This window comes from Amborella trichopoda, chromosome 11, assembly GCF_054954075.1.
Source record: "Amborella trichopoda isolate Santa Cruz 75 chromosome 11, AtrichopodaSantaCruz75HAP2 v2.0, whole genome shotgun sequence".
NCBI lineage: Eukaryota > Viridiplantae > Streptophyta > Magnoliopsida > Amborellales > Amborellaceae > Amborella > Amborella trichopoda.
In genome coordinates this window covers 2,514,508-2,542,197 of record NC_142346.1, presented here as the reverse complement: position 1 = coordinate 2,542,197, position 27,690 = coordinate 2,514,508, and the positions used below count along the sequence as shown (strand labels likewise).

General features: G+C 38.8%; 2 protein-coding genes and 1 pseudogene across 2 annotated transcripts; 2 read left to right on the top strand and 1 right to left on the bottom strand.

Annotated features, from left to right (window-relative positions):
• Positions 1-1,650: 1,650 nt before the first annotated feature.
• Positions 1,651-3,911, top strand: LOC18441344 (uncharacterized). Its single transcript, XM_011627725.2, has 2 exons — positions 1,651-1,896; positions 2,970-3,911. Exons 1-2 carry the CDS (start codon positions 1,707-1,709, stop codon positions 3,689-3,691), a joined length of 912 nt encoding a protein of 303 aa, XP_011626027.1. The 5' UTR covers positions 1,651-1,706; the 3' UTR covers positions 3,692-3,911.
• A 6,511-nt stretch (positions 3,912-10,422) lies between these two features.
• Positions 10,423-24,167, bottom strand: LOC18441347 (spliceosome-associated protein 130 A). Its single transcript, XM_006851465.4, has 3 exons — positions 20,580-24,167; positions 12,245-12,736; positions 10,423-10,814 (listed from the first exon to the last, which is right to left on the bottom strand). Exons 1-3 carry the CDS (start codon positions 23,592-23,594, stop codon positions 10,677-10,679), a joined length of 3,645 nt encoding a protein of 1,214 aa, XP_006851528.1. The 5' UTR covers positions 23,595-24,167; the 3' UTR covers positions 10,423-10,676.
• LOC18441348 (protein argonaute 7 pseudogene) lies at positions 16,994-19,910 on the top strand (annotated as a pseudogene).
• Positions 24,168-27,690: the final 3,523 nt, after the last annotated feature.

Here is a 27,690-nt window from a genome sequence, read left to right as displayed (position 1 = left end):
TGGTGTAAAAGACCAATCTATGCCTCCTTTGCTCACTCATGTACACACTCATGCTATTTACTCAATATAATGTCATTCAAGTCCCTCCAGATAAGGTCCGTCCTTTGATACATTAGATTGAGCAAAAAAGATTCGCATCAGTACGTCTCCTTATTATGCACTGATAAAAAATACGAAAAATATCTCTAAAGACTCTATTTTTAAGTTTTATTTCTCAATAGACCCAAGGTTCAAAATATATCTGACGGGAGATTCCATCTATTATATCTTCTATCCCCTGGACTAACTTTACCCATTTTAGCCCTCATCTTTTTAGCTTGGAAAAAAACACAAGAACAGAGATAAGGAGTTTAGAAAGGCATATCTTTTAAACATTTTTTTGGCTAAAAAGATGGGGTTAAAGTAGGTAAAGTTAGTAGAGAGGATTAGAAGATATAATAGATGGAATCTTTGTGCCCCCAGATCTATTTTGAAACTTTGTTTCTATTGAAAAATGAATCGTACAAGCAAACTCTACAGAGATATTTTCTTAAAAAAATATATATTAAAAAAAAATCAAAAAATAAGATGGCCAAAGTACCACTCAAACTTGGAGTGCTATTGTGGTTATTTTATTTTATTTTATTTATTTTTTATATATGTGTCCAAATGAGGTGCATGCATATTCCAAATTTCATCCCAATATGATATTGAGAAAAAAATAAGAGTGGACGAATATAACGAGAACATTTTTTAAATGACCTAATAATTGTTATCATAGTTCACTTAAAAGGCTATCATATCAACCGTTTGCTATTGTTGGGGCAATTGATAGCATGTCTAAGTATTTTAAATTTTTTTTATGTACATAATAATGAGCTGAAATTTTTGGTATCCATTCTTCTAACTCACACAAACTTTCAAAAAATATAAAATAAATAATTTGTTGAAATAACCAAAATGCCCTTGAACATTTGAGGGGTACTTTTGTTATTTTTAATTTTCATATTTTTTTTAATTATGTTCCACAGTGAGGCACAACCAAAATTCAGTTGGATGTGAGCTTTATAAACTAAATTAAAAATAAAAATTATATAGGTACAAATTTAAAAATGATGCTGCAGTCCATCAAAACCATTTCCAAACCTCAATTTTCCATGGGGACATGGAGCTCACAGTATCCACTTTTTGTGAAAATTGAAAGTTTCATATATGCCTACCGCAGCACATCCTATTATCAAACACAGAAGTGCTACAGAAACCTAAAACTTCTGATTCCATGAGCAATAAGTTTCAGTAATCAAACATGCCAGGTGGTTTATGTTATGATATGCTTTCTCTATCATTCCCCTTTTCTATTGCAGGTCACTCACATGTGCATTTACAGAGAGAGAGAGAGAAGGGGGGTGACGGGTTCAAATTCGTGAACTCCTTCCTTTTATTCCTCAAAACAAGGGCAGGATATATGGCTTTACTTCCCAAGGTGAAATTTTCGTGGTCTCTCTCCCCAAAGCCAAATTATATGGAACCGTTAAAACACAAGCGTTGTAGAGAGAATTAGGGATCTCACGCAGGCCCACGATTCATATGACCCCAAATGCCTCCTTTTAAACCAAAAGGGAGTCCTGTCAACCCCTTGAAACTCCTATAAAAACAAGAATCAACCCAACTAAGTTTACACCATTGAGAAGAGAGAACCAAGATTGGGTGGACCCTCGGTTGTAAAGATGGGTTTATTGGGAATGGTGCTTGTGATCTTGATTTCCACTAACCTAGAGTTGGGTTTGGCATGGGTCCCTGGCAAAGCAATGTGTAGGGTGAAGGAGTTCAAGAGCTGCTACTTATACGAACACAATTGCCCTAGTGAATGCCCCTACTATTGTAATGTTGATTGTGCATCTTGCAAGCCAGTTTGCAGTTAAGTTGCACAGGATATTATCTGTCGATAATAATCTTTCGGATCGGGTCCAGATCCAGATCCAAACCGAAAAGTATCCATCAGATCTAGATTTGGATCTGGATCCAGATCCAATTGGATCCAAATTCTCAGTCCTAACTATTTGCCATTGATTTAGTTAGGGAAAGGTATTTTGTAGGACCGCGGATTTATAAATTTGCTCCCCAAATCTTTTTAGAAAATATAGTTTCAGTATCAAAAATATTGCAAATCGATAATCTCAACCTCAGCCAATTATGGATATGAGAAACATTCATATATTTCAAGCCCTCAGTAACATATATCATGGACCATCTTTTCAAGTTTTTATAGATCTGCACCAATTAATTTTGCCTGATTCTATCTATTTTTCTATATTGTAGCTTCTTGAGCAAGTACAGTAGATAGCATCTCGACCGTCCATTTCCAAACCAATGGTGATAGATGATAGTGTGACATTTTCAGTTATTAACATGTCGCTAGTTACCGGTCTTGGGATCGTGGAACTATGATATATATAATCATATTTACCATTTGAATGTCATTTTTTGTAATAATTAAATTAGGTTTTTTAACTTCAATGAAATTTAAATAGGTTATAAAAATTAGAAATCATATTTTCGGCATGGAATTCGGTTGCATATTATATTTTTAGAAGTTGTTTAAGAAGGGCGAGGACCTTAAACTTTCTCTTAACCCATCTCAAACGCTGGTAAATGGGGTGGGTTTTATTAAGCAGGCAGCCAAACGTAAAACTTTTCTAAAACTTCTCATGAATCCGAAATATAAGATAACTTACTAGAATTTGTGACAACGACTTCAATTAGTTGGAAAAAGGTTTGATGATGATGATTATTATCTTCCACCGCTCTATGTGATTTCAAGTTCTATTTCCTAATTAGAATAAGAAAATCTTAATTAGCTTAGTACTTGAGACACAGATATCTCACGCCCATGTAGTCTGGCTGTTTCAAACACAAACATGAGTTTTTTTTTTTTGTTGAGTTTTTCAAAAAACAATTCTTGTAATAATTAAAATTTGGATCTCCTAAAGGTTGCAACTTTCCGGGCGCGGTGTGCCAGGACCCTCGCTTTGTGGGCGGCGATGGCGTGGCCTTCTACTTCCACGGCAAAAAGGGCCACAACTTCTGCCTTCTCTCCGACCCCGACCTCCACATCAATGCCCACTTCATCGGCAAATCCAAGCCCTCCATGAAACGTGACTTCACATGGATCCAATCCATTGCGATCCTATTCGGGCCCCACCGCCTCTTCATAGGGGCCCACAAAGCATCCACATGGGATGAGTCCCTTGACCACCTAATCATCTTCCATGATAAAGACCGGATCCGACTCGAGCCCAAAGTGGGCTCTGCATGGCAAGCTCAGGTGCACCCAGGCTTGAAACTCACTCGAACACGACCAACCAATGAGGTGGTAGCTGAGGCCATTGGAAAGTTCAAGATAACAGCAAGGGTGGTGCCTATAACCATGAAAGAGAGCAGGATTCATGGATACAATATAACAGAGGAGGATTGCTTTGCCCATTTGGAACTTGGGTTTAAGTTTTATGGGCTAAGTGACAATGTTAGTGGTGTCCTAGGCCAAACTTACAGGGAAGGATACAGGACCAGGGTGAAGATAGGTGCTTCCATGTCTATTATGGGTGGGGACCGTGAGTTCGCGACTTCAAACGTTTTCGCACCCGATTGTGCAGTGGCTCGGTTCGATAATCACATGGCAGCTCGGGGCATGGGCTCAGAGGGTGGGCTTTGACATTTCAAAAAAGATCAAAGGATGGAGATAGTATGTGGTTTGCTTTTAAGATATGAAATAACATAAGCTAAGGGTCGCTAGATCTTGTGGGTACAATGGTATGTTTCATCGTAGCAGCATCGTTATGTGATAAACAAATAAGAATAACTTTATAAACAGCATGTCCCTTGTTTGTCTCTATAAATAAAATTGGAAAGAAACAGTATGTCCCTTGTTTTTATAATTTCTCTTACATATTGGCTATTTTATGATCATAAACCATCCAAAATTACAATTCAAGCATTAAAAAACCTTTACATTGTTCGTCTCGACTTGAACATGATGGTTGTAAAAACAAATTAGGATTTCAAGCTCTAAAAATAGTGTATATTGTAACAAATTATCTAGAGCATCCATTTCACCTTAAAAAAAGCGTTAGCATATTTGCAAGATCTGTACCATTTTTTTAGTTTCAAATTTTATTGTTGGTGTTGAAAATTGATTTTAGAGCTGACATGGAGATTTTTGTTGCCGAAAGTACTTTTCAGACAAGAATTTGAGATGAGGCTTAATTTTGATTTCATAAAGCCTATGCCTTATAGAAACTCCATCCTTTTATGATCCCCACTTTATGTAAATCAAAGAAATGGAAGAGGTTTTAATCTCAACTATTAAATTTTGCTAAACGATTATATGTTCCCACCAGAGCTAGCTGAAAATTGCCTTCTCCGGTAAAAACTCACCTAGAAGTAATTTTTGGACCATAAATTTAGGGTATCTAACCTACTCATGCTGGCCGCCAATCCGGGAGAAACAAAAAAACAGAAGAAGAAGAAGAAAAAAAACAAAAAAGTTGTTGTCGGATCCTAAACCTGCCTAAGGAAATTTCTTTTTCAACTGAATTAGTGAGGGGTTTGAGCAGGTACCTCACCCTTTCTATTAATGTGAATTATATAAAAGTAAGGACCTAGTCTCATCAAGGGCCAAAATTTAATTATCATTTTTTTTTATTTTAATTCAGTTTTACCATCATTTTTATAAAGAAAAGTACAAATAACAAAACTAATTTTGAACAAAAAATAATTTAATAGTTATAAGAGGTGGTGAAAGTTCCCTATAGGCCTCCCACTGTAGCACTTCCTATTATCAAATGCGAAAGTGCTATAGACACCTAAAACTTTTGATATCTAGAAATTGGAAGTTTCATACATGACTCCTACAGTAGCACTGCTTATTATCAAGCACAAAAGTGCTACTAAAACCTAAAACTGTTGATCACTAGACCCGGAAGTTCCGGCAATCAAGCATGCCACATGAAAAAGTTTATATAAAGTTGCAACCTCATACTATAGAAGTAAGGTGCATCTCAAAAATCCAGATAAAAAAGAGTGCTCCAAATTGGGAAAAAGTTCCAATTGACTATTAGCCATGATATATATATATATATGAACTAATTTTATAGCGGGGACGGATTTCAATCTATCATAAGATTTTCGATATTGGTACTATATCTTTGAGCTAAATTTAGTAAGTGTGTCTTACTTGTATGATATAAAATGGGCACCTTCTACAAACCTCACCCTTTATCTTGTGGTCTATCTCCTTCCCCTTTTCTGTTCCAGATACCACATGTACACACTCACCAGAGTGAGAGAGAGAGAACCACATGTACACACTCACGAGAGAGAGAGAAAAGGTCAACTTCATATTAAGTTTTTTAACTTATGATGAAATTTAAGAAGCGTATAACAGTTAGAAATCCTATTTTGGCATGGAAGATAGGCACCTCTCTATGTGATTTCTGCTGGTGTGTAAAAACTTTATATTAAATGGTGGAGTAAATTCTCAAATATTTAATATATATATTCACTCACATATTTTTAACAATGATATCTTATGCCCTAATATTTTCCTCTATTTTTTGGATTTTCTTGAAATATCTCCAATCATAAATCAATTTTTCTTGAAATATCTCCAACCATAAATCAATTCTTGTTAAAATTAGGGAGACTATGCACACAGACATTAAGAAGAGAAAAGAGATAACACAAGATGAGATAACACAAGATTTATGTGGTTCAGGCCGAAGCCTTACGTCATGAATCCAAAGCCCTAACTGGTTACATCTTCACTATTTGGATAAAAGATTACACAAATACGTGTCTTTATATATAGAGGACAATCACAATGAATCTTGGAGATAAAGGAAAATAATATGAAGACATATAGAGAACAATCACAATGAATCTTGGAGATAGAGTAAAATAATATGAGGCTTATCACCAATAATAATTTGATTTGGTGTATCTTCAACACTCCCCCTCAAGTTGGTCTATCTTCAACACTCCCTCTCAAGTTGGTGCACAGAGTGAAGTGAAGTGCCCAACTTGCTAAACTGAAATTGGAACTGGAAGGTTTTGTTGCTCGGCTCTTTCACGCGGATGTTTTCTTTTATGCGACATGGAAGTTTTCTTTTGCATGGCCAAACTGAAATTGGAACTTAAAGGTTTTTTTGCTTGGCTCGGAGGTTTTCTTTTGCACGGAAAAAGGGCGTTGCTCGGCTCTTTCAAGCAAATGTTTTCTTTTATGTGGCGCGGAGGTTTTCTTTTCCACGGCACTGGGGCAGAGGTTTTCTTTTGCACGGCACTGAGGCGGAGCTGGGTCGGAGGTTTTCTTTCCTCAAGTTAGTGAGAAGTGAAGTTTCCTCAAGTTGGTGACGGCACTAGGGCGGAGGTTTTCTTTCCTCAAGTTGGTGTAAGGAGTGAAGTGAAGTGCCCAACTTGCCAAACTGAAATTGGAACTGGAAGGTTTTTTTGCTCGGCTCTTTCAAGCGGATGTTTTCTTTTATGCGAACTGAAAGGTTTTTTGCTCAGCTCTTTCAAGCGGATGTTTTATTTTATGTGACGTAGAGGTTTTCTTTTGCACGGCACTGGGGCTGAGGTTTTCTTTTGCACGGCACTAGGCATTGGGGCCTGCTCTTTCAAACGGATGTTTTCTTTTATGCGGCGCGGAGGTTTTCTTTTGCACGGGGCACTGGGGCTGAGGTTGCCAAACTGAAATTGGAACTGGAAAGTTTTTTTGCTTGGCTCTTTCAAGCGGATGCTTTCTTTTATAGGGCATGGATGTTTTCTTTTTTGTGGCATAGAGGTTTTCTTTTTCATGGCACTGGGGCGGAGGTTTTCTTTTGCACGGGCCAAACTGCCAAACTGAAATTGGAACTGGAAGGTTTTTTTGCTCGGCTCTTTCAAGTGGATGTTTCCTTTTATGCGGCATGGAGGTTTTCTTTTGCACAGCGAATGTTTTCTTTTATGCGGCATGGGGGTTTTCTTTTTCTCGGCTCTTTCAAGCGGATGTTTTCTTTTTTGCGGCATGGAGGTTTTCTTTTACACAAGGGATGTTTTCTTTTATGCGGCATGGAGGTTTTCTTTTGCACGGCACTGGGGTGGAGGTTTTCTTTTACACGGCACTGCAATGGGGTGGGGCGGAGGTTTTCGAAGTTTTCTTTTGCGTAGCATGGCATTTGGGACCAGTTGGGACTGGAGGTTTTCTTTTGCACAGGTTTTCTTTTGCGAAGCATGGCATTTGGGACCGGAGGTTTTCTTTTGCATAGCACGGCATTTGGGACCGGAGGTTTTCTTTTGCGTAGCATGGCATTTGGGATCGGAGGTTTTCTTTTGCCCGGCACGGCATTTGGGGTCAGAGGTTTGCGGATGTTTTCTTTTATGCGGTGTTTTATTTTATGCGGCGCGGAGGTTTTCTTTTGCACGGCATTGGGGGGAGGTGGGGGAGGTTTTTTCTTTTGCACTCCAAAAGGTGGAGGTTGTCTTTTACACGGCACTAGGGCGGAGGTTTTCTTTTGCGTAGCACGGCATTGGGATGGGGCGGAGGATTTCTTTTGTGTAGCACGGCATTGGGATGGGGCGAAGGATTTCTTTTGAGTAGCACAGCATTTGGGCGAAGGTTTTCTTTTGCGTAGCACGGCATTTGGGACGTGGCACTGGGCCGGAGGTTTTCTTTTGCGTAGCACGGCATTTTGCGTAGCACGGCATTTGGGACGCAGCACTGGGCCGGAGATTTTCTTTTGTGTAGCACGGCATTTGGGACGTGGCTCTGGGCCGGAGGTGGGATGGGGCGGAGGATTTCTTTTGTGTAGCATGGCATTGGGATGGGGCGGAGGATTTCTTTTGAGTAGCACGGCATTTGGGCGGAGGTTTTTTTGGGCGAAGATTTTCTTTTGCGTAGCACGGCATTTGGGACGTGCCACTGGGCCTGAGGTATTCTTTTGCGTAGCACGGCATTTTGCGTAGCACGGCATTTGGGACGCGGCACTGGGCCGGAGGTTTTCTTTTGTGTAGCACGGCATTTGGGACGTGGCTCTGGGCCGGAGGTTTTCTTTTGCGTAGCACGAAATTTTGCGTATCACGGCATTTGGGACCTGGCACTGGGCCGGAGGTTTTCTTTTGCGTAGCACGGAATTTGGGACAAGAGGTTTTCTTTTGAGTAGCACGGCACTTGGGGCCAGAGGTTTAGGGGCCGGAGGCATGGTTTTCTTTTACGTAGCACGGCACTTAGGCCGGAGGTGGTTTTCTTTTGCGTAGCACGGCACTTGGGCCAGAGGTTTTCTTTTGCGCAGGTTTTCTTTTGCGCGGCATGGCACTTGGGGCTGGAGGTTTTCTTTCTTTTGCACGGCATGGCACTTGGGGCGGGAGGTTTTCTTTTGTGCGGCACTGCGACTTGGAGCCGGAGGTTTTCTTTGCCGCGGCACTAGCACTTGGGGGCGGAGGTTTTGTTTTGCGCAGCAAAAGCACTTGGGGACAGACGTTTTCTTTGGTGCGGCAAAAGCACTTGGGGACGGGGTTTTCTTTTGGTATCAAGTTTTCTTTTGCTCTGATACCATGTTAAAGGAAATTTTATTTTGCTCTGATACCATGTTAAAGTTCGAGAGAGCATGCACACAGACATTGAGAAGAGAAAAGACTAATACCATGTTAAAGTTTGAGATAGCATGCACAAAGATATTGAGAAGAGAAAAGAGATAGCACAAGATTGTATAGGGAGATAACACAAGATTTTATGTGGTTCAGGCCGAAGACTGATTTTATGTGGTTCAGGCCGAAGACTTACGCCGACAGATCCAATAACTAATTAATCTACACTATTTTTGATAAAAGATTACACAAAAAGCCCTAACTGGCTACATTTCACTATTTTTTTATAAAAGATTATACAAATACGTGCCTCTATATATAGGACAATCACAATGAATCTTGGAGATAGAAGAAAATAATATGAGGCTTATCACCAATAACCAACTTGACTAAGCAATTTGATTTGGTCTATCTTCAACACTCCCCCTCAAATTTGTCTATCTTCAACAATTCTTTTTATATCCATATTTTTTTAGCTTATTTGCACTTTTTATATTGTTTTTGGTTGGTTTTATTTTTACCATTTTTTATTTATATTTAAGCAATTTTTTAACTCTTTTTATTTTAAGGCTTTTTTGCCCAATAACAACTTGTGTGAATTCCGAGTAACTTTGCTCAGGCCAGGCTAAGTCCGAGTCCGAGCCAAGTTTCTAAAGGTTGGTCAATCGCTATATGATCTCAGTGCCTTCCTCTTTTTTCAACTTCGACCTCATTACCTTCTTTTCCTCTATATAATGTTTTTCAATTTGTGCATGCCATCCTTGTGTAGGAGAATGGCAATGATAAGCTCAAGTTATTTTTCCAAATTGCCATAAATTTTTTATTTTTTTTAACTATGGTTAACCGAAATAAGGCCCTGCTCCCAATCTGACAAAGATTCACAATACAATTTGAAAAAAGCTTGCGTAGAATGAAGGGAATACCCTTTGATACGAAGGTCACAAACATCCCAGGATATAAAATCAGATAGCTCAATATGAATTTTTTTCCACCCAAAGTTTGCAAAAAATATTTTTAGACTTGAGAGCGACTAATGGCTCATCCTCAACCTATCAATCTTACATCTAATGACAATAAGTTATCGTACTAAGCTATCATGCCAATTTTGCACCAGAGGCTCTTAATAGAGTATAATGACAAATCAAAATTCATGTAATCGACCCCAATTAACTAAAAAGATAACTACATTGATGATGATGACCCATTTTGTACCATAGGTACACTATAGTATGCATCACATTAAGAAAATGGATAAAAATATGCTTACATCAAAACTTCAAAATCCAAGAGTGACAAGATCGATGATACACGTATTCTCAAAACAAAATTCATGCACTCTTTTCACTATAGAGGTCTTCCAAAAGAAATCAAAACCTAGTAAAAATAAGAGAAATTATCATAAATATACCTTAATTTTTATCAAATTAAAAAAAACAATTCACCTTTCATAAACTTTATCCACACTCTTTTTCTTCAATTTTGGCATTTAAAATACTCCGAGTTATCACTAAATTTAAAATGCCATATAAAATTGAGAGCCATTATGATACTTAATGCTAAAGCTTCACAATAATACGACTACTATGAAAGCTATTTTAATAAATAAAAAATTTAAAAAAAAACTTAAAAAAAAAAAATATGGATAATATTTATGACAGTTGAAGGTTTTTTTCTAATTTGGGAAAATAAAGGTATATTTTTTATTTTTTCCCTAAAAATAATAAATGCATTAATAATAGAGTCACCATAAACAACTCCTAATGCCACAATTATAACATCATAGTCCAAACTACATGCCAAAAGACTCAACAGACTACAGCGAGATTTGTATTCAGGTAAGGAGCATGCACTCATGTCATAACTCAAGGAGCCAATGCAATACACAACCAGTTAGCGCTTAAACCATCAACAAGAGCATACAATCAACAATTCTGTACCATCAGTTTGAGGCTCCTCCCACAATTTTCACAAATAGTGCCTTTGCCCTTAAATCAACAGATTGGCTATGAGAGAGAGAGAGAGAGGCATAATTTTACAAAATTTAGTGGGTCGTCAAGGAGCCTAGCGTATCATCTAAACTAGATGATCCTGTTCCTGACATCTTCAAGCTTCTTGAGGATCTCGCCTGGGGTTCTATCGAGTTCGTCTGCAATTTTCCTCTGCAAATCTGGGGCGAGCGTTGGGAATTGCTCACAAAGATCACCATCAATCACATCCTACAAAACCACAACTTTCAGTTCTAACTATGATAATCTATACAATATCTACTACCAAGATAATCTATACAATATTTACTAAAGATAGGTTTGGAATTGCATTAATTCCATTAGAAAAGATCTCTCCCGTACAGTATCTTATGTGTTCGTACCCACAACTAAAAGTAGAGGGTTTTCATAGAAAATTTAATAACCATATCAATTACGAATCAGACATATATAAATGTATATCATTTTAGTAGACATAGTTGAGGCCTCCTACCATTCAAGTTTCTTCCTAGTTCCTCTAATCATTTCAAAAAAAAAAAAAAAAAGATCCTCCTAGAAAGCAGAGTTATTAACCTTGTATTTTACTTCAAATGGTCAAACCATTTATTCTTGGTATTTTATTCCCAAAAAGTCAATCCATCTCTCTTTTATTTGCGTGCCAATCCATCTCACAGGCTTGAATCCTAGTCGTTTAAAGTTTGGACAGATGCCAGTGAACAATTCAAATCATGTTATGTTTCACTACATTCATTGTTAGAAGTTCAGAGAGAAGAAAAAAAAAATGGCATTAACACAGAACTTTCAACTTTTGGCAGAATCCAATCCAAAAAAAGTTCTCTCAAAATAGAAGACAGGTGCCAGTTCAAGAAAATAATATTTAGATTAATGAATCATTGTTTACTTAAAAAATAATTTGGAAAGATCATTAAAAAGAAACTAAGTGCCGAAATACATAGGTGCCTTCTCTAATTGGTAACTAATTAATTTTCACTCCATGTTACTGTTTGTGGTGTTTTCTTTTTTGAATCCAAAAGAACAGTACAAGGGTTTTCGCTGAGTAGTTTTTTTTTTTTCTGTTGGTGGTTTGGGATTGGGGGTGGGGTGGTGGGTTTGTTTTGCTAAGTACAACTTCAACCACCTGAAAAGACAGAACAAGAAAAAGCTGTACAAAATAGCACTACGGATCAAAAATATCCATATTAAAGCCATTGTCCAAGAGAAGCTCATGCAAACTTCAGTGGCTGCAATACCACTGAACAGTTTAGACAAGATTTTATTTCCCAAAGAACTTGAAAGACAAAATATCTAAATGGGCAGACAAATTCCACTCTTCAGCCAGAAGCTAATCCAACAAGATTTTTAATCAAAATTTGAGAAGAAAGGTGCCAGCAAAAAATAACATAAAAGAAAATAATCACTATACCTTCATGAAGTATGCAGAGTTTTTAAGTGGTCAACTATGCAGAAATTTTTGACTCCACAGGATTTTGGGTGGCATTTCTTTAACCAAGAAAATGATGAATATTTTTTTCAAAACAATCAAAAAGAACATAAAATGCTTTCACTAATTGCACCAGACACAAAGGAAATCATACCTTACCAAAAACATTAAATGGGGAGAAAAGAAAGTGCACACTACATAAAACCCAGAAAATCCTTACCTTAACAGGGAAATAAGCAGATCGATAGGCCATATGGTCCCTTCCACAAAGAGGGGGGTGTTCCTGCCTCATATGCATCTCCAAGTGCGCAAAGAAGTCAACATCTTCTCTCGAAGTGAAGGCAAGCAAAGCTCCCAGGCTCCCCATAACTGTGCCATAAATGATGCACTCACCACCACCAGGAATTAGTGATGCCTTTTGAAGGCAAGTCACCACATCACCCACGTGGAACTGAACAATCTCTTCCATTTTGTTAGGAGCCCCATTAAGCCTTCCTTGCTCCCACTTGATCTTTCCACCAGTTGGGTCTTCTTCAATCTCATCAGAAACATCTTGTGGCAACCTCACAAAGTAGATGTTCCCAAACTTGTCAGATCCTGCCATTGTGTCGAAATCTATGTGGTATGATGCGGTCAACCATCGAGGGACAGAATCATCTGCGAAAATGTAGAGTTGGTTCTCGTCCCTTCGGTATTTTACATAATGGAATGACTGCCAAAGAACCATTGGCATGAGGATGGATTTATAGTTTAAAACCATCAGACATGCAAAGCAAAAAATCATAAATTTCTTTTTCCTTCTTTGGAAAAATCACATTAAGATTAGGTAAAATATGAGCAGAAATAAGAGAATGAGATTCCAATAATGCACCAATAAAACAATGCCTTTCATGATTGCTTACGGCCAGCACTAATGTAAAATTTCAACCTCCAATCAGGTAGTATAAATAGAGTGCACATGGTACATCACGAATTCACGATTTATAAAGCCCAAGGGATAATAAACCTGAACCGGTGATGTGTCCACATGCCTCTCTTCCCTTTAATTGTATTTAACCAAAACATGGGTTACACCATGGTAGGAGGAATCATCATCTTCAAAATGAGACACTTAAAATTGAGACTGGATGAAAACAAGTAACATTTGAGCCATATGTCAAGCTGAATTCATGGATAATATAGTTCACACGTGATGGATATCTAAAATATTAAAAACTCAAACAGGACACTGATTATAAAGTTAACAGTTATTATGCTATATAAATACAAAATTTCCAAATGTGAGAGAGAGGAGCAGCAAGATATGACACTGTGACCAAAAAAGAGTGAGCAAACTCACTCTTCCATTTGGGTGCTGTACCCATGCCCCACATGTACTGACACACATACCGACAGATTCTTTTGGACACTTTTCCTTCTCACTGCCCATTGACTACATCTTTCTTTGTTTTGCATAAACACATGAACTTTGAGAACATGTAAGAATTTCAACCAGGGGATAATTGAGGTTTTTTTTTCAATACTCGTCATGGAATAGAATATTAGCATATAATGTTGGATGGTTATCTCTTAATAATACAGACATCAAATCTCGTTCTTCATGGAGTGGGGAACCCGGTGCCCTGCGCTTGTCTTTGACACTTGCACAAGTATCCGCGTCCATGCAACACAGAAGGTCGACCATATATGTATTCACTGATCTAATCAAGGAACATCAAGTCTGCAAATCCAAAAAATAAAAATTCATGACATGCATGTCGACAGAGATTTTCTGTGTCTGTATGCATGTTTTGGGGTCGACATGCATGTCTAGTGCAATGGCGTGCCATTTTCTCCTGAACACACACAAAATGAGTGCCATTGTTATATAAGCACCAAACGACATTGATGCATCCCTTAGTGACGGGGAATTCAGAAGGATCTAAAGTAGTGGGGTTTGAATGAAGATAGATATCTTGGTAAAGGAGGTGAACTACATAAAGCTACTAGCAATGATGGACCTCAGCCTCATAGCGAGAATTTAAAAGGATCATGTAAGTAGCAAGGTTTGAAGGAGCTAGATACTTTGGGAAAGGAGATGAACTACATAGGGCCACTAGACATGATGGACCTCAGACCCCTTGTTTCATAAACTCTGGAACGTAGTGGTGATCTCCTAGAAGTTTTGGATTTCTTTCACTGCAAATCTAAGACAATAACACGGCTAAATGCTGCCTCTACTATCCATTTAACCCACATTCATAAAAGGAGAGAAACTTTACGAGCTATAGGATGACAAGATTGGCAAGTGAGTTCATCAAACATGTTGTGAAGTGTATTATCCACAACGCTAGAGAGCATAATTCCACTCATAATTCAAACGAGCCAGGGGGTTGGTAGAAGGTAGACAAATCCTAGATGGGCTTCTGTTGGCTGTCTAGAGTCAGTTACAAGATTGATCTGATAGGGATTACAACCATGCGCATAAAAAGTTTATTGCAACATATTGGTCAACACATACAGAAAGTCGCTGATGTAGTTAACATTAAAATTTCAAATTTCAAAATGGTTGCTCGGATCGGACCTTAACCAAGAAAATGAGAAAGCCTTGTCATTCACAATCAAACTGGGCCTTGACTTTTATCGTCTCTCACTCTCTCATGCTCAAGGAGCTTTGGTAAGCTGCAGGCAGTTTATAACACAGCCTAATCATAGGAAATGCCATTAAGGCAAATTAATAATTCCACACTGGGACTATGGATAAAAAATGGTATCCAACAAGTCGATAAGATAATTTAACCCTCTAGATGATTTGAATGTGGAAATAAAGAAATGAAGAGCTCATCTTTGATCTCTCACTACGATTTCTGGTACCAATTTTGCAAGGAATATTTCTAAATACTTTAAAAAACACCAAGGAGGGAAATTTTCTTATGTGGTATACAGTTATGGATTGTTGTAGCTATTGAAGCTTCAAGTTTTGAACATGGAAGGACGTTAGCAATACATGGGACTCTGGGAGGAGGTGTTTGTTTTTGGTCTTCTAATAATTGCTTGTATTACCACTACCAATACACGTTATTTTATCCAAAAAAAAAAGGATTGCTTGTGAATGAGTAAAACCACAAACATTCCCTACGAATTAGGGGTTAATGCTTTTGTATGATTTTCTAGGAAAGGGTCGATGATTTTGTCCTCTCAGTAGATCACGCAATGGACAACTCAATTGTTGAGATGGGTGTTATTGAAGGATTAATTTTTTTTGAGAAAACAATTGAAGGATTAATTAGCAAGCAGCATCTGAAACAAACTTGCAGATTATAATGAAAAGAAGAAACTTACAAATTATCAATGATTTAGTTTCATGGCTCTGTTAGCTCAATTTGAAGGTTGCAGTAGGAAGTACGGACAATCCCAGCCCAAAGATTCAGTTCGGATTTGGATGATGGCAACAGGATTATCTTGTTGCAAGGTACATCCTTTGGGCATGAAGGAATCAAGTCACCAACTATGAGATAACATTCTCTCTTTCCATGTTTTCCCCTTTTTGTGACATATAACGGGGCAGGAATGGACCTATGAGATAGTTTTCAACCTTAGGCTTCGGTTCAAAATGGCATCGCGTGTGCCCTTTTGGAGATAAAAGGGAATGCATTAACCACATAGAATGGCTAAAGGTGCCAACAGTCATGGAGAATTTGCAATTTGCTTGAAGAAGTCATGGTCATATGAAATTCTATTAGCACTGATTGTATTGGTCAGGGGTAAGAGATGTTAACCCAAAAGTTCTAGTCTTTTATCAAGAGTTTAACCCAACGTTTGCTACAGTTGCTACATTGAGAGGGAATGGGTTAGCAAAACTGGTTTTCTTTGGTGTTCTCCACTTTTTATGTTTAAACATAATAAAATATGAATACCATCTTCATGATCTTTTCAGAAACAATCTAACGGCCCCACAATCCTAAAAAGAAGAGTATGATATTGTACACATTCAAAATGAACATTTTATACAGTACAGTGTATTTGGGTAAATGAATTTTTAAATAAATTAAAATTCATGTCCAATATATAAATGATAATTTTGCATTTGGATTCTGACAGTTTTTAAACAAACAATATTAACATCCTTTATCATAATGGGAAAGAGTAAAAAAGATGCCAAGATATTCAAAAGCTCAACGAGCATCTAAACTATCACAGTTCAAAATACATATATATATATATATATATATATATATATATATATATATATATATATATATATATATATATATATGGGATATTCTAAACTTCATAACCCTTCAAACTACAAATGTTGAAGATAGATAGAGTTGTGAAGGGTGGATTTATTAATTTTGTTGTCTATTTTTTAAAAAAAGTTACTTTTGTGAGGCAATATGTAAATATTACTACAAGACAAAGGGTATTTTTGTCATCTCCATAAGGGGTAAAATTGAAATTTTAACTAAAGGACAAGAGCACTTTACAAATAAAGTTCCAAGACATTAACTTCCAAAATGCCATTGTACTTTTGTGAAAATTTCAAATTTACCCTTGCTTAATGGTAAAGTTACCTATTTAAATATTTTTTTAATAAAAAAGTAATGATTGCTTTGATAAATACACTCATCACAACCCCTTCTAACTTGAACCTTTGTATTTTGAGGAGTTGTTAACTCTCGACAAACCCTATATATATATATATATATATATATATATATACCGTTTCTGAAGAACTGGTTACCTGTTGGCGAGATTTTTTTTTTTTTTTCCATTGGTTTCTCTTACCAAGAAAATCTTTTGGACAAACAATATTATCTCTTTCTTACTGTGTTTTGAGGCATGGAGGGGTTGCTGCAAAGAGAAGGTCATCAACAACAAAGGGGAGGAGGAGATTTAGTCCCACTCCCATTCCTCCTATTCCTGCAACTACTTTTATTAGAGGAAACAACAACAGCATCAGCATGGTGGTCTCTCAACCTCCACTCTAATGGAGTTGTGGTACCATCTTCCCATCCCCTACCAACGCCCTCTTCCTCCTCCACCTCTCTATCCCCCTCATGCATCATCACCAACCTCACTTACTTTCTCTCAAGTCTCTGTACCAGTAGAAGAGCTCAAAACCAGTAGCACTCACTCCATCTCATTGGATCACCATCACCAGTTCAAGAAGGAGTTGAAGCAGCAGCAGCAGCACCAGCACAAAAAGGCACTCGTTGCAGCGGTGAGGAGACCTGATTCTGGAGGGGAAGAGGGCCTTCCGATTCCACTCCTCACCGACCATTTCCTGGTTCGTTTCGACCCCTCGCAAACCATTTTCCATTATAATGTTGACATATCCCCCGCTCCACAAAGGAGGTGGCCAGGCTCATTAAGCGCAAGCGCTTCTGTAACAACGCCTCCCTCACGTCTTCTGCTGCCTTTGATGGCCGAATGAATCTGTACAGTCCCAGCCAATTCCACAAGGATAGGCTCAAGTTCTTCGTTGCTCTCCCGATTCCTTCCAAAATGGGAGATACTCCACAGTCAAAACCGAGAACGAAACTAAAATTGTTCAGGGTAAACATGAAACTGGCCTCAAAGGTCGATGGCCAAGACTTGGAGCGCTTTTTGAGAGACAAGGACCACGAGGAGGAAGAAGATGCGAATTACAATGTCCCCCTCCCCCAAGACTATCTCCATGCTCTCAATGTGGTCTTGAGAAAGAATCCAGTTGAGACATGCATCCCTGTGGGCAGGTCCCTGTACTCGAGCTCCATTGGGGGAGGGGCCAAGGGTATCGGTGAAGGGGCCATATGTTTGAGGGGCTTATTTCAGAGCCTGAGGCCCACCAAACAGGGCCTTGCCCTCAATGTCGATTTCTCAGTGGCTGCCTTCCACGAGAGAATCAGCATCATCCAATTCCTCCAAAAGAGATGCGAATTTTTGAGGGATCTCTCCCAGAGGAAGAGCCGCGGATTAGTGGGTGAGGAGAGGAGAGAGTTGGAGAAAGCGCTCAGAAACATTAGGGTTTTTGTGTCCCACAGAGTCACCGACCAGAGGTACAAGGTCTTCAGCCTCACCACGGAGTCGACTGAGAATCTGAGATTCAAGAGCAGGGGTGGCGCGAACATAAGCCTGGTGGATTATTTCAAGGAGAATTATAACCATGACATTCAGTTCCAGAAGTTGCCTTGCCTTCAGATGAGCAGGAGCAAGCCATCTTACGTTCCCATGGGAGCTCTGCGTCATCTGTGAGGGTCAGAAGTTTATGGAGAAGCTCTCAAATTAACAGACAGTGAGGATCCTCAAGATGGGTTGCCAGAAGCCGTGAGAGCGAAGAGCAATCATTAATGGAGCCATGGGAGGACCCATTGCCCAACTAGTGGCAACATGGCAAAAGACTTCAAGCTCCATATATCAAGAGATATGACTAGATTTACAGGCAGGGTCCTCCAGCCTCCAAAGTTGAAACTTGGGGATGCTGGCCAAGTCACAGACCTCATCCCAACTCGCCACGACTGCCAGTGGAACCTTCTTGAGAGCCATGTGCTGCAGGGGGCACGCATAGAGAGGTGGGATATCATCAGCTTCGGAGGCACCCCGGAGCAGCGCTCCTCTCTCCCCAAATTCATCATCCAACTCGCCCACCGTTGTCAGCAGCTAGGCGTAGCTCTCAACAAGGTCCCAACTGTTGCCCCACAATTTGGGCCCATGTAGACCCTCAACAGTGTCTCGTCTCTCGTATCGAAGCTTCGGAAGATCCAAGAATTAGCATCCAATCACCTTCAGCTCCTTGTCAGCGTCATGGAGAGGAGCACCGAGGCTGCACCGACCTCAAACGCATCTCAGAGATGAGCATCAGCATTGTGAGCCAGTGCTGCCTCTATCAGAACCTCATGATACAAGGCTCTCAATTCTTGACCAATTTGGCCCTGAAAATCAATGCCAAGACCGGGGGGTGCAGTGTGGCCCTCTACAACTCCTTGCCAGCCCAAATGCCCTGAGTGTTTGAGGACTCGGAGCCAGCCATATTCATGGGGGCGGATGTCACCCACCCCCACCCTCTCAACGATCACAGCCCCCCTCAACAGCATGAATTGGCCCTCCCCAAACAAGTATGCATCGAGGATGTGGTCTCAGACCCACAACCAAGAGATCATTGAGGACCTGGGGCAGATGGTGGAAGAATTGCTCCTTGATTTCTATCGAGAGGTAAACAAAATGCCCAAGAGGATCCTCTTCTTTAGGGATGGTGTGAGCGAGACCCAATTCTACACAGTGCTCCACGAGGAGCTGCTGGCCATCAGGGCCGCCTACTCCCCGGTTGAAGTTGAATAATCAGCCAAAAGGAGCATCTTACAATCCGGCCATCACTTTTGTGGTTGTACAAAAGCAGCACCACACCAGGCGTTTTCAGGCCACAACAAACCCCCAAGGATTGCACTCAGTCGACAACAACAACAACATACCCCCTGGCACCGTGGTGGACCGGATGATAGCATACCCGAGGGAATTCTACTTCTATCTATGTAGCCACTAGGGGACCATGGGGACAAGCCGCCCGACCCACTATCACGTGCTTTGGGATGAGAACTGCTTCTCGTCCGATGAGCTTCAGAAGCTCATCTACAGCCTTTGCTTCACCTCCACCCGCTGCACAAAGCCCATTTCCCTTGTGGCGCCTGCATACTACGTGCACTTGGCCGCCTCCGCCTTTACCTCAATAAGCCCCCACCACTCAATGGTGGTGGCAGCGGATGCCTATCTCCTGATTATTCAGCGTCATTTACTCCGTCGAGGGCAGGTCCACCCCCTCAAGCTGCACCCTTGCCGAGGCTTGCCGGAAACCTCAAGAACCTCATGTTCTACTGTTAATCCTAATGCCCCAGTTCTAACCTTGCGCTTGTACTAACTTGTTGGGCTCTCTCTACCTACATATGTAACTCTGTATGTGTGTGTAGAGAGCTTCTTTCTCTTAACCCTTTGTTGCAAATTCCAAGCAAGTTTTTGTGCTTCTCTCCACTGAGTATGGTGGTGATCATGTTGTACAGATCTTTGAAATACATATCTTTGCCTCAAAAAACAAATTCTTTTGGATGTCAAAATCTAGCCGAACTAATCTCATTTTGAAAAACCATAATTATCATATCACCTCAAAGCATGATGCAGAAGAAGTTAAAAAGATCCTTTGAACAAAGTTCAGATACAATTGAGCTCAAAACCTGTTAATTCTACAATTTCAAAGTTGACTGCCTCAGAGCAGGTTGATGGACTGAAAAGGGAATATAGAGGGACAGAGACCTGCTTCTGAAGTTTTCATTAAAAAACAAACTAAAGTTTTCAATCCATCAAAATTCATTCCAAGCTAACTACACGGTACAAAATACAGAATATGACTACTCAGTTTAAAATCTAAGAAAAATAATAGAGTACGAACTAATTATAGAATCAAAGAAAGATAGTGCATGCGTAAATGATAAAAATAAACACCAGCAAGTGAAGGTCAAACATGGTAACTTAAAGTGGCAAAATTTCATGCACATATAAAGAAGCAAAAAAATGCACCTTGCTCAGTGTAATGAAATCAAACTCACCTCCTGGATGTCGCCAACATAAATACGATCACGGTAACTGTGGATAGATACTATGGTATTTGGGAACAGCTTATTCTCACACTTTCGAAGCAACTTCCTTTTCCCCAAGTCATATAACCTCAGCACTGGACCTATACCAGCCAGTAATTTCCCTTGAAACTGGCATAAAGCTAGAGGAACCCCATCCACTTGCGTTTTATGCAAAAGTTCAAGTGCCTTGCCATCTTCAACAAATCTATATATATGGATAAACCCCACTGAAACTTGCCTTTTTGGCCAAAACTGCAGTCCCTTGGCCGTACCAACAGCCACAAGAGTTCCATACTCCTTGTCACTGAAATTCACAGTGCACACACTAAATGCTGCCTCATTGTCCTGAAGTTCCAATAAACACGTTGTGTTTCCGGACCTTGGGTCGAGAACCCTAATACATGAGACCCACTTGTCTGATTCCGCCTTTGGGTACCCATATTGCTCATCAGGAAGTGGATCTTCCTTCTCTTCATCATCCCCATTCTCTTGCATTTGATCAGCATTGGCATTGCCATTTTCCCCTAGACCAGCAGCTTCTAAGCACTCCTTCCTCGCTGCCTCTCTCTCCTCGGCTGTGAAAGCCCCTTGATCACTCTCCACTATAACCAAATGCTTCTTTTTTGGATGGAGAACAAATTTTCGAGGGGTATACCTCAAAGGAACCACTGTTTCATTGAAAGTTTCACCCAACCTTTCAATTGTAAAGACCCTCAATGCATCCCCTGCAACTGCAACAACACCTTCAGCACACTGATCGGAAGAGAATGAAGCTGCATATTCCAAGGTCTCATATGAAAGTGGGGTAAGCAAAAAATGGCCACGATGAATGTATCCAAGCCATGGCCTACTTGAAAGGCACAGCATGGCTCTCCGACCTCGAACCATACAAGCAAATAGCTTGGGAGGCCTAAGACCCAAAAAGCGAGAACGAGTATCCGAGAGGTTACCGGTGACCATATCAACCTCGGTTCGATAAAGCACACCATTTTGGAGACCAGCATTTAAAAAAACACTAGCTGGGCGATCGGCCCCATCTTCACCACCAACTGAAGCTTGAACCTCGAGCAATAGAAGGGACTCAGGTGGAGAAGACACACTTTGCATGCTCAACACTTGCATACAGTCGTCGGGGTCTAAAGAGAGAATGCGAATGGTGCTATCATAAGAGCCTACTGCCAAAAAACGTGATCTTTTCCTTCCTTCAGGTACCGGGGCGATGTCAAGGCATGCGACATCACCTGTCATCTCGTGCTTCTCGACCTCCATAAGCTGCCTTGTCTCATCCATCTCAAAATAAATGAGCTCCCCACCACTCAAAGCAATCACCACTTGAGATCTATTCGAACCCACCTTAACAATCGTCTTTTTTCCCGGTGTTTTCCACTCATTAATTCGACCATCTTCCCTGATGTGTCTAATGCCACCAGGGTGAACTTGCATTAAAGAATCCTCACCCAAAAGGGAAACAGCAAGAGAGGGAGTAGTATCGAGAAACCCACTATTGCTAACTTCTTCAACTGTCTCTCCAATTGATAGAACAAGTGTCGCATTTGCGAAAGAAACCACAATGTAAGCATCGAACTCGTCACTTGCACTCTTCTTCACTGTCCACACTGCACTTGGGACACCAGGGAGCTGTGACACGGCCATCTCACTCACAGCCAAACCCGGCCGTAGGATCCGCAATGACGATCGGGGACCGCGACCACACAAGGTGAAAATTTGGGGTGTCTCCTCCTCAAAGAGATTAATCACCTTCATATCCATAATGGGCATCAAGCTCTCTACCTGATCAATCTTAATAAGGTTCTTTAGGCCCCGTGGTTGAAAAAACACAGGCTGAAACCCCTCATCTGTCTCCATGATCGTAGCCGATGAAGCCTCAACATCATCGCCATCCCCAATCCCCTGAAATTGATACAATGCATGGTTCCCAAACTCTGAAGCCGCAAACAAAAACCCCGACTTGAGCAAGCACATTGCCGTAGTGACTGGAATAGTATCAAAATACTTAATTTTCAACTCTGATACCCTATCGTTATCATGCTCCAATGTCACCTTGAATATATCACCGTACTCAGTTTGCAAGAGGAAAAAGAATATAGACTTTATCCTATGTGTTGCAGCAGAAACAATCAAAACCCCCCGTTCAGCAGGCAAATCAGCACGCCTTGGGATAACTGCCCGCACATCCGGATGTCCCTGGTTCTTGTAAATTACAAAATTTTCGGCGCAGACTAAGACGCCGCTTGGGCCGTCACCACCTCCTGGTACGGTGACCAGCATATTTGCCCCATTATCAATAGGCTCCGACCATCTGCGGGAGACATGGTTTAACCCAAGATCAAGCTCGTAAAAAGTTAGGTGCTTTTGGGCCTCACTAGCTGCTTGACCAGTCGAGTCCTGATCAGCTTCAGAGTAATCAAGCTCGATAGCTGCAAAGATTGGGTTATCAAAACCACAATCAACACCAGCAATGGAGTATACTACAGTGTGAGATTTGTGAGCTTCAAGGGGTGATGAAATTGTGAGCCTAGCTGAGGTATCACGATTCAAAACATAGACTAACTTTTGTTTTTCACAAGCCCCAATCATAACCGCTCGCCCCTTGGGATCAACTGCCAGATATTGGCCAGGAACGATTCTTCGGCAACCTGATTTCCCAAATGTTTCTTGGTGAATTTTCTCAAAGATATTCTTCTCTTTGTTGTACTCTAAGATCACTATTCGACCTGAATCAGAGCCCACAACTATGTAGTCTTTTTGTGAACCGGTGAGTCGGAACTGAACCAGAGATCGAATGGCCCCAAAAACCTCAACTGAGAGTAGAGTTTGGAGCTTACCTCTATCATCAGGTCGAAGAAGATCGAGAACTTTGCCTCTCGCTACAATGATCTCTTGTGATTTTCCACCTACGAAGTTTCCATAGGTTGCACAAACCACGCCAGTGGCCTGTTGCAGGGTCAATCCGTAGAGGTACATGGTCTGCGGTTTCTCTCTAAATCTGTAAGAGTTTAAAAAGAGCTCTCTCTTTCTCTCACTAGAAGGAGGAAGAATTTCAGGAGAACTCACAAGAAAGTTCAGCAAAACTGTCTCTATGAATTCGAACAGAGCTCTCTCTCACTAAGCTCTCTCTCACTAGAAAGTCCAGAACACTCTATCTAGGAGTTTGATCAGTATTCTCTCTCTAGAAATTTGAAAAACAGCACTCGCCCTCTCTCAGAAGTTGTGGGAAAGCTAGGAGTTTCGCCTTTGTGAAGCTATGAAGGGGGATTAGGGATTTGAAGCACCAAAATAAGGGTTTCTAAGCACAGAGGAAGAAATGAAAATAGTACCGCTACTGGTTAGGGTTTACAGTGTCGCTGAAAAATGGCTCCTGAAAAGAGGACTTACCTCAAAATGGGAGAAAAGATGTAAAGAAACGAAACCTTAGCGACCTGAGCTAGCCATTACTATATCTCCAGCGCCTGCAACCCATTCATCTTCTCAATTCTTCGGTCGATTCGATTGATTGAGAGAGAGAGAGAGAGAGAGCGAGAGAGGGGAAGAGAGAACGGGATCTTACTAAGAGGGAAACAAGCTATATCTACGTTAGAGAGAGAGAGAGAGAGAGAGAGAGAGTGAGTGAGATGGAGAGAGGGAACTTGGAAAACAAACAACTAACCCTAGTCCTGAAAAGAGTGAGAGGACCGAGTAACGGAAAAAAATTTCCGAACTTTTACGGCAATTAAAACATCCTAAAAATTTAAACGAGTCTTACACTAATTTAAATACGGTAAACTTTGAATTATTAATTACCGTAATCTGGGTAAGTATTTACCGTATTCTTATCACTCTAATATTTTTTCGGTTAAATCCAATCCCCTAATGCTTAAAAAGCTTCAAATCGAAGCTAATATCAGGGTTATATTTCCCTTCGTGGTCTTTTTTTGTATTTTTCAAAAATTCTATGGTCTTATGGGAGCACGATGTGGATGTACTCCCTCGCTCAAAATACCTATTTAATAATATTTTTGTTCTAAAATTTTGAGAACCATATAAAAATTACTAAATTATTTTTTAAAGAATTGAATTGTGAGTTATGTGACACTTAAATCGATCTCTTTGAAAATTGGATAGTTTCTATTCAATCTTGAAGTGTTAGGTTTTTCTAATTTACAGAAGAATTTACTTGGAAAATTTCATTTGCTGAAATTATTCTATAAGTAATAGAGATTATATCCTAAAAACATGAGATTTGAAAAACACAGCTAGCATGGATTTTTGTCGAGGGAGTAAATAAATAGTACACTCATGAGAGAGTAAAAAACCTTTTGTATTCTTTTAATGAGGCGTGGGCAATATTACGGTAATTAAATTACATAATACTAATTTAAGGTATTACGGTATTTTAATTATAGTAATACTCCTTCAACTTATTACGGTATTTGAATTACCATAATGTTATTACGGTAATTAAATTACACTAATAGTACTTTACGATATTACGGTATTTTAATTATTATAATACTCCTTCAACTTATTACAGTATTTAAATTATCGCAATGCTCTTTACGGTAAAAAGACAACCGTGAATGTTATTTTGGTCCAAAAAAAGCCAAAAATTGTGAGAAATGGTGTATGTGAGGTTTTGAAAAATTGAGGGTTTTTTTTTTCAATTATAGTAAAATACAAGTATATTAGCAATAATTTTCCTAAAATTTACATTTTTTTTCCATAGCTCCATATAAAAATACGATTTTTTCAAAAAATCTGGAATTTTTTTAAATCCATTTAGAACTTCTGGTTTTTCAAAAGAGATTCAAAAAATTGCATTTTTTTTATGGAACCGATGTAAACCCATATTTTATCTTTTTTTTAAAAAAAACTTTTATAAAAACTTCTTGTCTATAACTTTTATTAACTTAAATATTATTTAATTCCAATTTAAAGATAAGCAAATTATTAGTAGGAGTAAATTAAGAATCTTAATTTAAAGTAAAATTTCATAAAACGTTTCACCAATAATTTCCCTAAAAAAATTTTACAAAAAATTACAAATAATATATTCCCCAAAAAATAAGATATCAAAACAATCGTATAACTCAAAATAATAGGCAGAGTTAGAAGACTAACCCAATGAAAAATATTTTCTTTTTTTTTTCTTTAAACCCAATGCATCCTTATAAAGAGGATTTTGTGTGAGATTCGAAATTTCTTAAAGATTTTGTATACTAAAGATTTAAGCAGCTAAGAATTCAACGTGAAATTCAAATTTACTTAAATATTTTGTTGCTTTCTTTGTATATAGAGAAGCTTTATTAATTTTTTATTTTATTTTATTGGTGTATATAAAATAGCATTTTGGATGGACTACTATTTTCCGTATTTGGGTATGTATTTCGTTTTAGTTAATTGTAATCCTATACTGAGTGTCTTTTTGTGTTTTTTTTTTTTTTTTCAAACAATAATCCTATATCTTAGTTTACAGTTCTGGTATCGTTTTTTTGGGTAAGTATAGTTCTGGTATCTACTAATGTAGTTCTTGTGTTAAGTATTATTTACATTTCATTTTATGCTCCAAATATGTGATATGTATTGTGTTGTGACAACAGAGTAAGCACTATTGTTGGACTTATTGAAAATTTAGATAATAAATTGTCAAGTATCAATCTAATGACACTAAGTAAGGTCATAAAATTATTATTCAATGGCTTTAATGTATCTATACAATAATTGTGTATCATAATCCTATATTATGTCATCTTTACATATCCGATTTTTTCACTCCGTTTTTTTGAGACAAATCCATTCATGATTTTATAACTTACCTCATTTTTTTGGTGACCTGTATTTTTTACCCGATTTTTTCCATTGACTTTTTAAAACAAAACCAATTCATTACCAATGTTTTGGCAACAAAACCGATTCATTACCGATGTTTTAGCTTGCCGATATATTATTATTCCCTGACTTGCTAACTATGCTTTTTTTTGGATCAGATCGCCACAGTTCGAATCCACAAGTAAGGCTATGTTTGGCAAAATAGAATTTTTATTTTTTGATTTCTAAAAATTTGAATAAAGAGGCAGATGGCATTCCATAATTTTTGAATTACTTGTTTTCTTGGTATGTGATTTTAATTTTTAAGTGTATGTTTGACCATCAAAAGCATAATTTAGAATTTTAAAGGAACTGATATTTTTTATTGTTTGGTAGTCAAAAATGTATGAAATTAAATTTACATCGGGCACAAGTTTGACCACCCGACAACCGTGGTTGTCCAATAAATTTAGAAAATGATATGTAATAATCATTTTAGTAAACACTTCATAGGAATATTGTTGCAGAAAGAAAATAAAACTAGAACAATAAAAATAAAATAAAAAAAATCGTTAAAGAGAATATATGATCTTTCAAGGTCTACAAGGGAATCCACTCCAAAAACCACTTCCTCACTCAAGGTTCACAAGGGAATCTATCCCAAAAACAACTTATGTAATAGAAACCACCCCAAAAACAAAGTTTGCAGAGGAATCAACTCCAAAAGATCTTATGACAAAATCCACTTTATTCAATTCTCATTCTTTAATCATTCTCTTCTCCATTTACAATGAAAGACTTCTTCCCTTTTTATAGATTTCAAAACAAATAAAAAAAAAACACCTCTCTCTAATTTGGACCAACCTTTCCCTTACCTCTCTCTCTCCTTTACCTAAGGAGCCATGTCTCTCTCTCCCTATTTTCTCTCTCCCCTTCCTACTTTCTCACTCCTCTATATTATTCTAAATCTTCACACCAAAATTTCCCAATCCCCATAAATCTATTTATATGTGAATCCCATATAAATCTCGAAGTAAATCTCCCAAATCCATCAAAATAAGAGACCTAGATCCGTTTGCCCAATATTAAAATCGTGCATATCCCCAATCCTGCTAAACTCCCGCCCCAGTTTATGTATACGCACTTCCTAAAATAACTAAAATAATAATAAAATTACAATTTGAATTTTTCTCAATTTTTATGTGTGTAATTCTCCCTGGGTTGGGAGTAGCTCGACCTCGAGCTTGATCGGGCTCAATCTTGATTTCTCCTTCAC

What these genes read in the sequence shown, in the direction of transcription:
- LOC18441344 (XM_011627725.2), top strand. Translation starts at nt 1,707, where the DNA reads ATGGGTTTATTGGGAATGGTGCTTGTGATCTTGATTTCCACTAACCTA. An exon ending in ATCTTGCAAGCCAGTTTGCA is followed by an intron (nt 1,897 to 2,969) that starts GTTAAGTTGCAC and finishes GATCTCCTAAAG; the next exon opens with GTTGCAACTTTCCGGGCGCG.
- LOC18441347 (XM_006851465.4), bottom strand. Translation starts at nt 23,594, where the DNA reads ATGTACCTCTACGGATTGACCCTGCAACAGGCCACTGGCGTGGTTTGT. An exon ending in ATGTTGGCGACATCCAGGAG is followed by an intron (nt 12,737 to 20,579) that starts GTGAGTTTGATT and finishes GTTCTTTGGCAG; the next exon opens with TCATTCCATTATGTAAAATA. An exon ending in CTGCTTATTTCCCTGTTAAG is followed by an intron (nt 10,815 to 12,244) that starts GTAAGGATTTTC and finishes GTGGTTTTGTAG; the next exon opens with GATGTGATTGATGGTGATCT.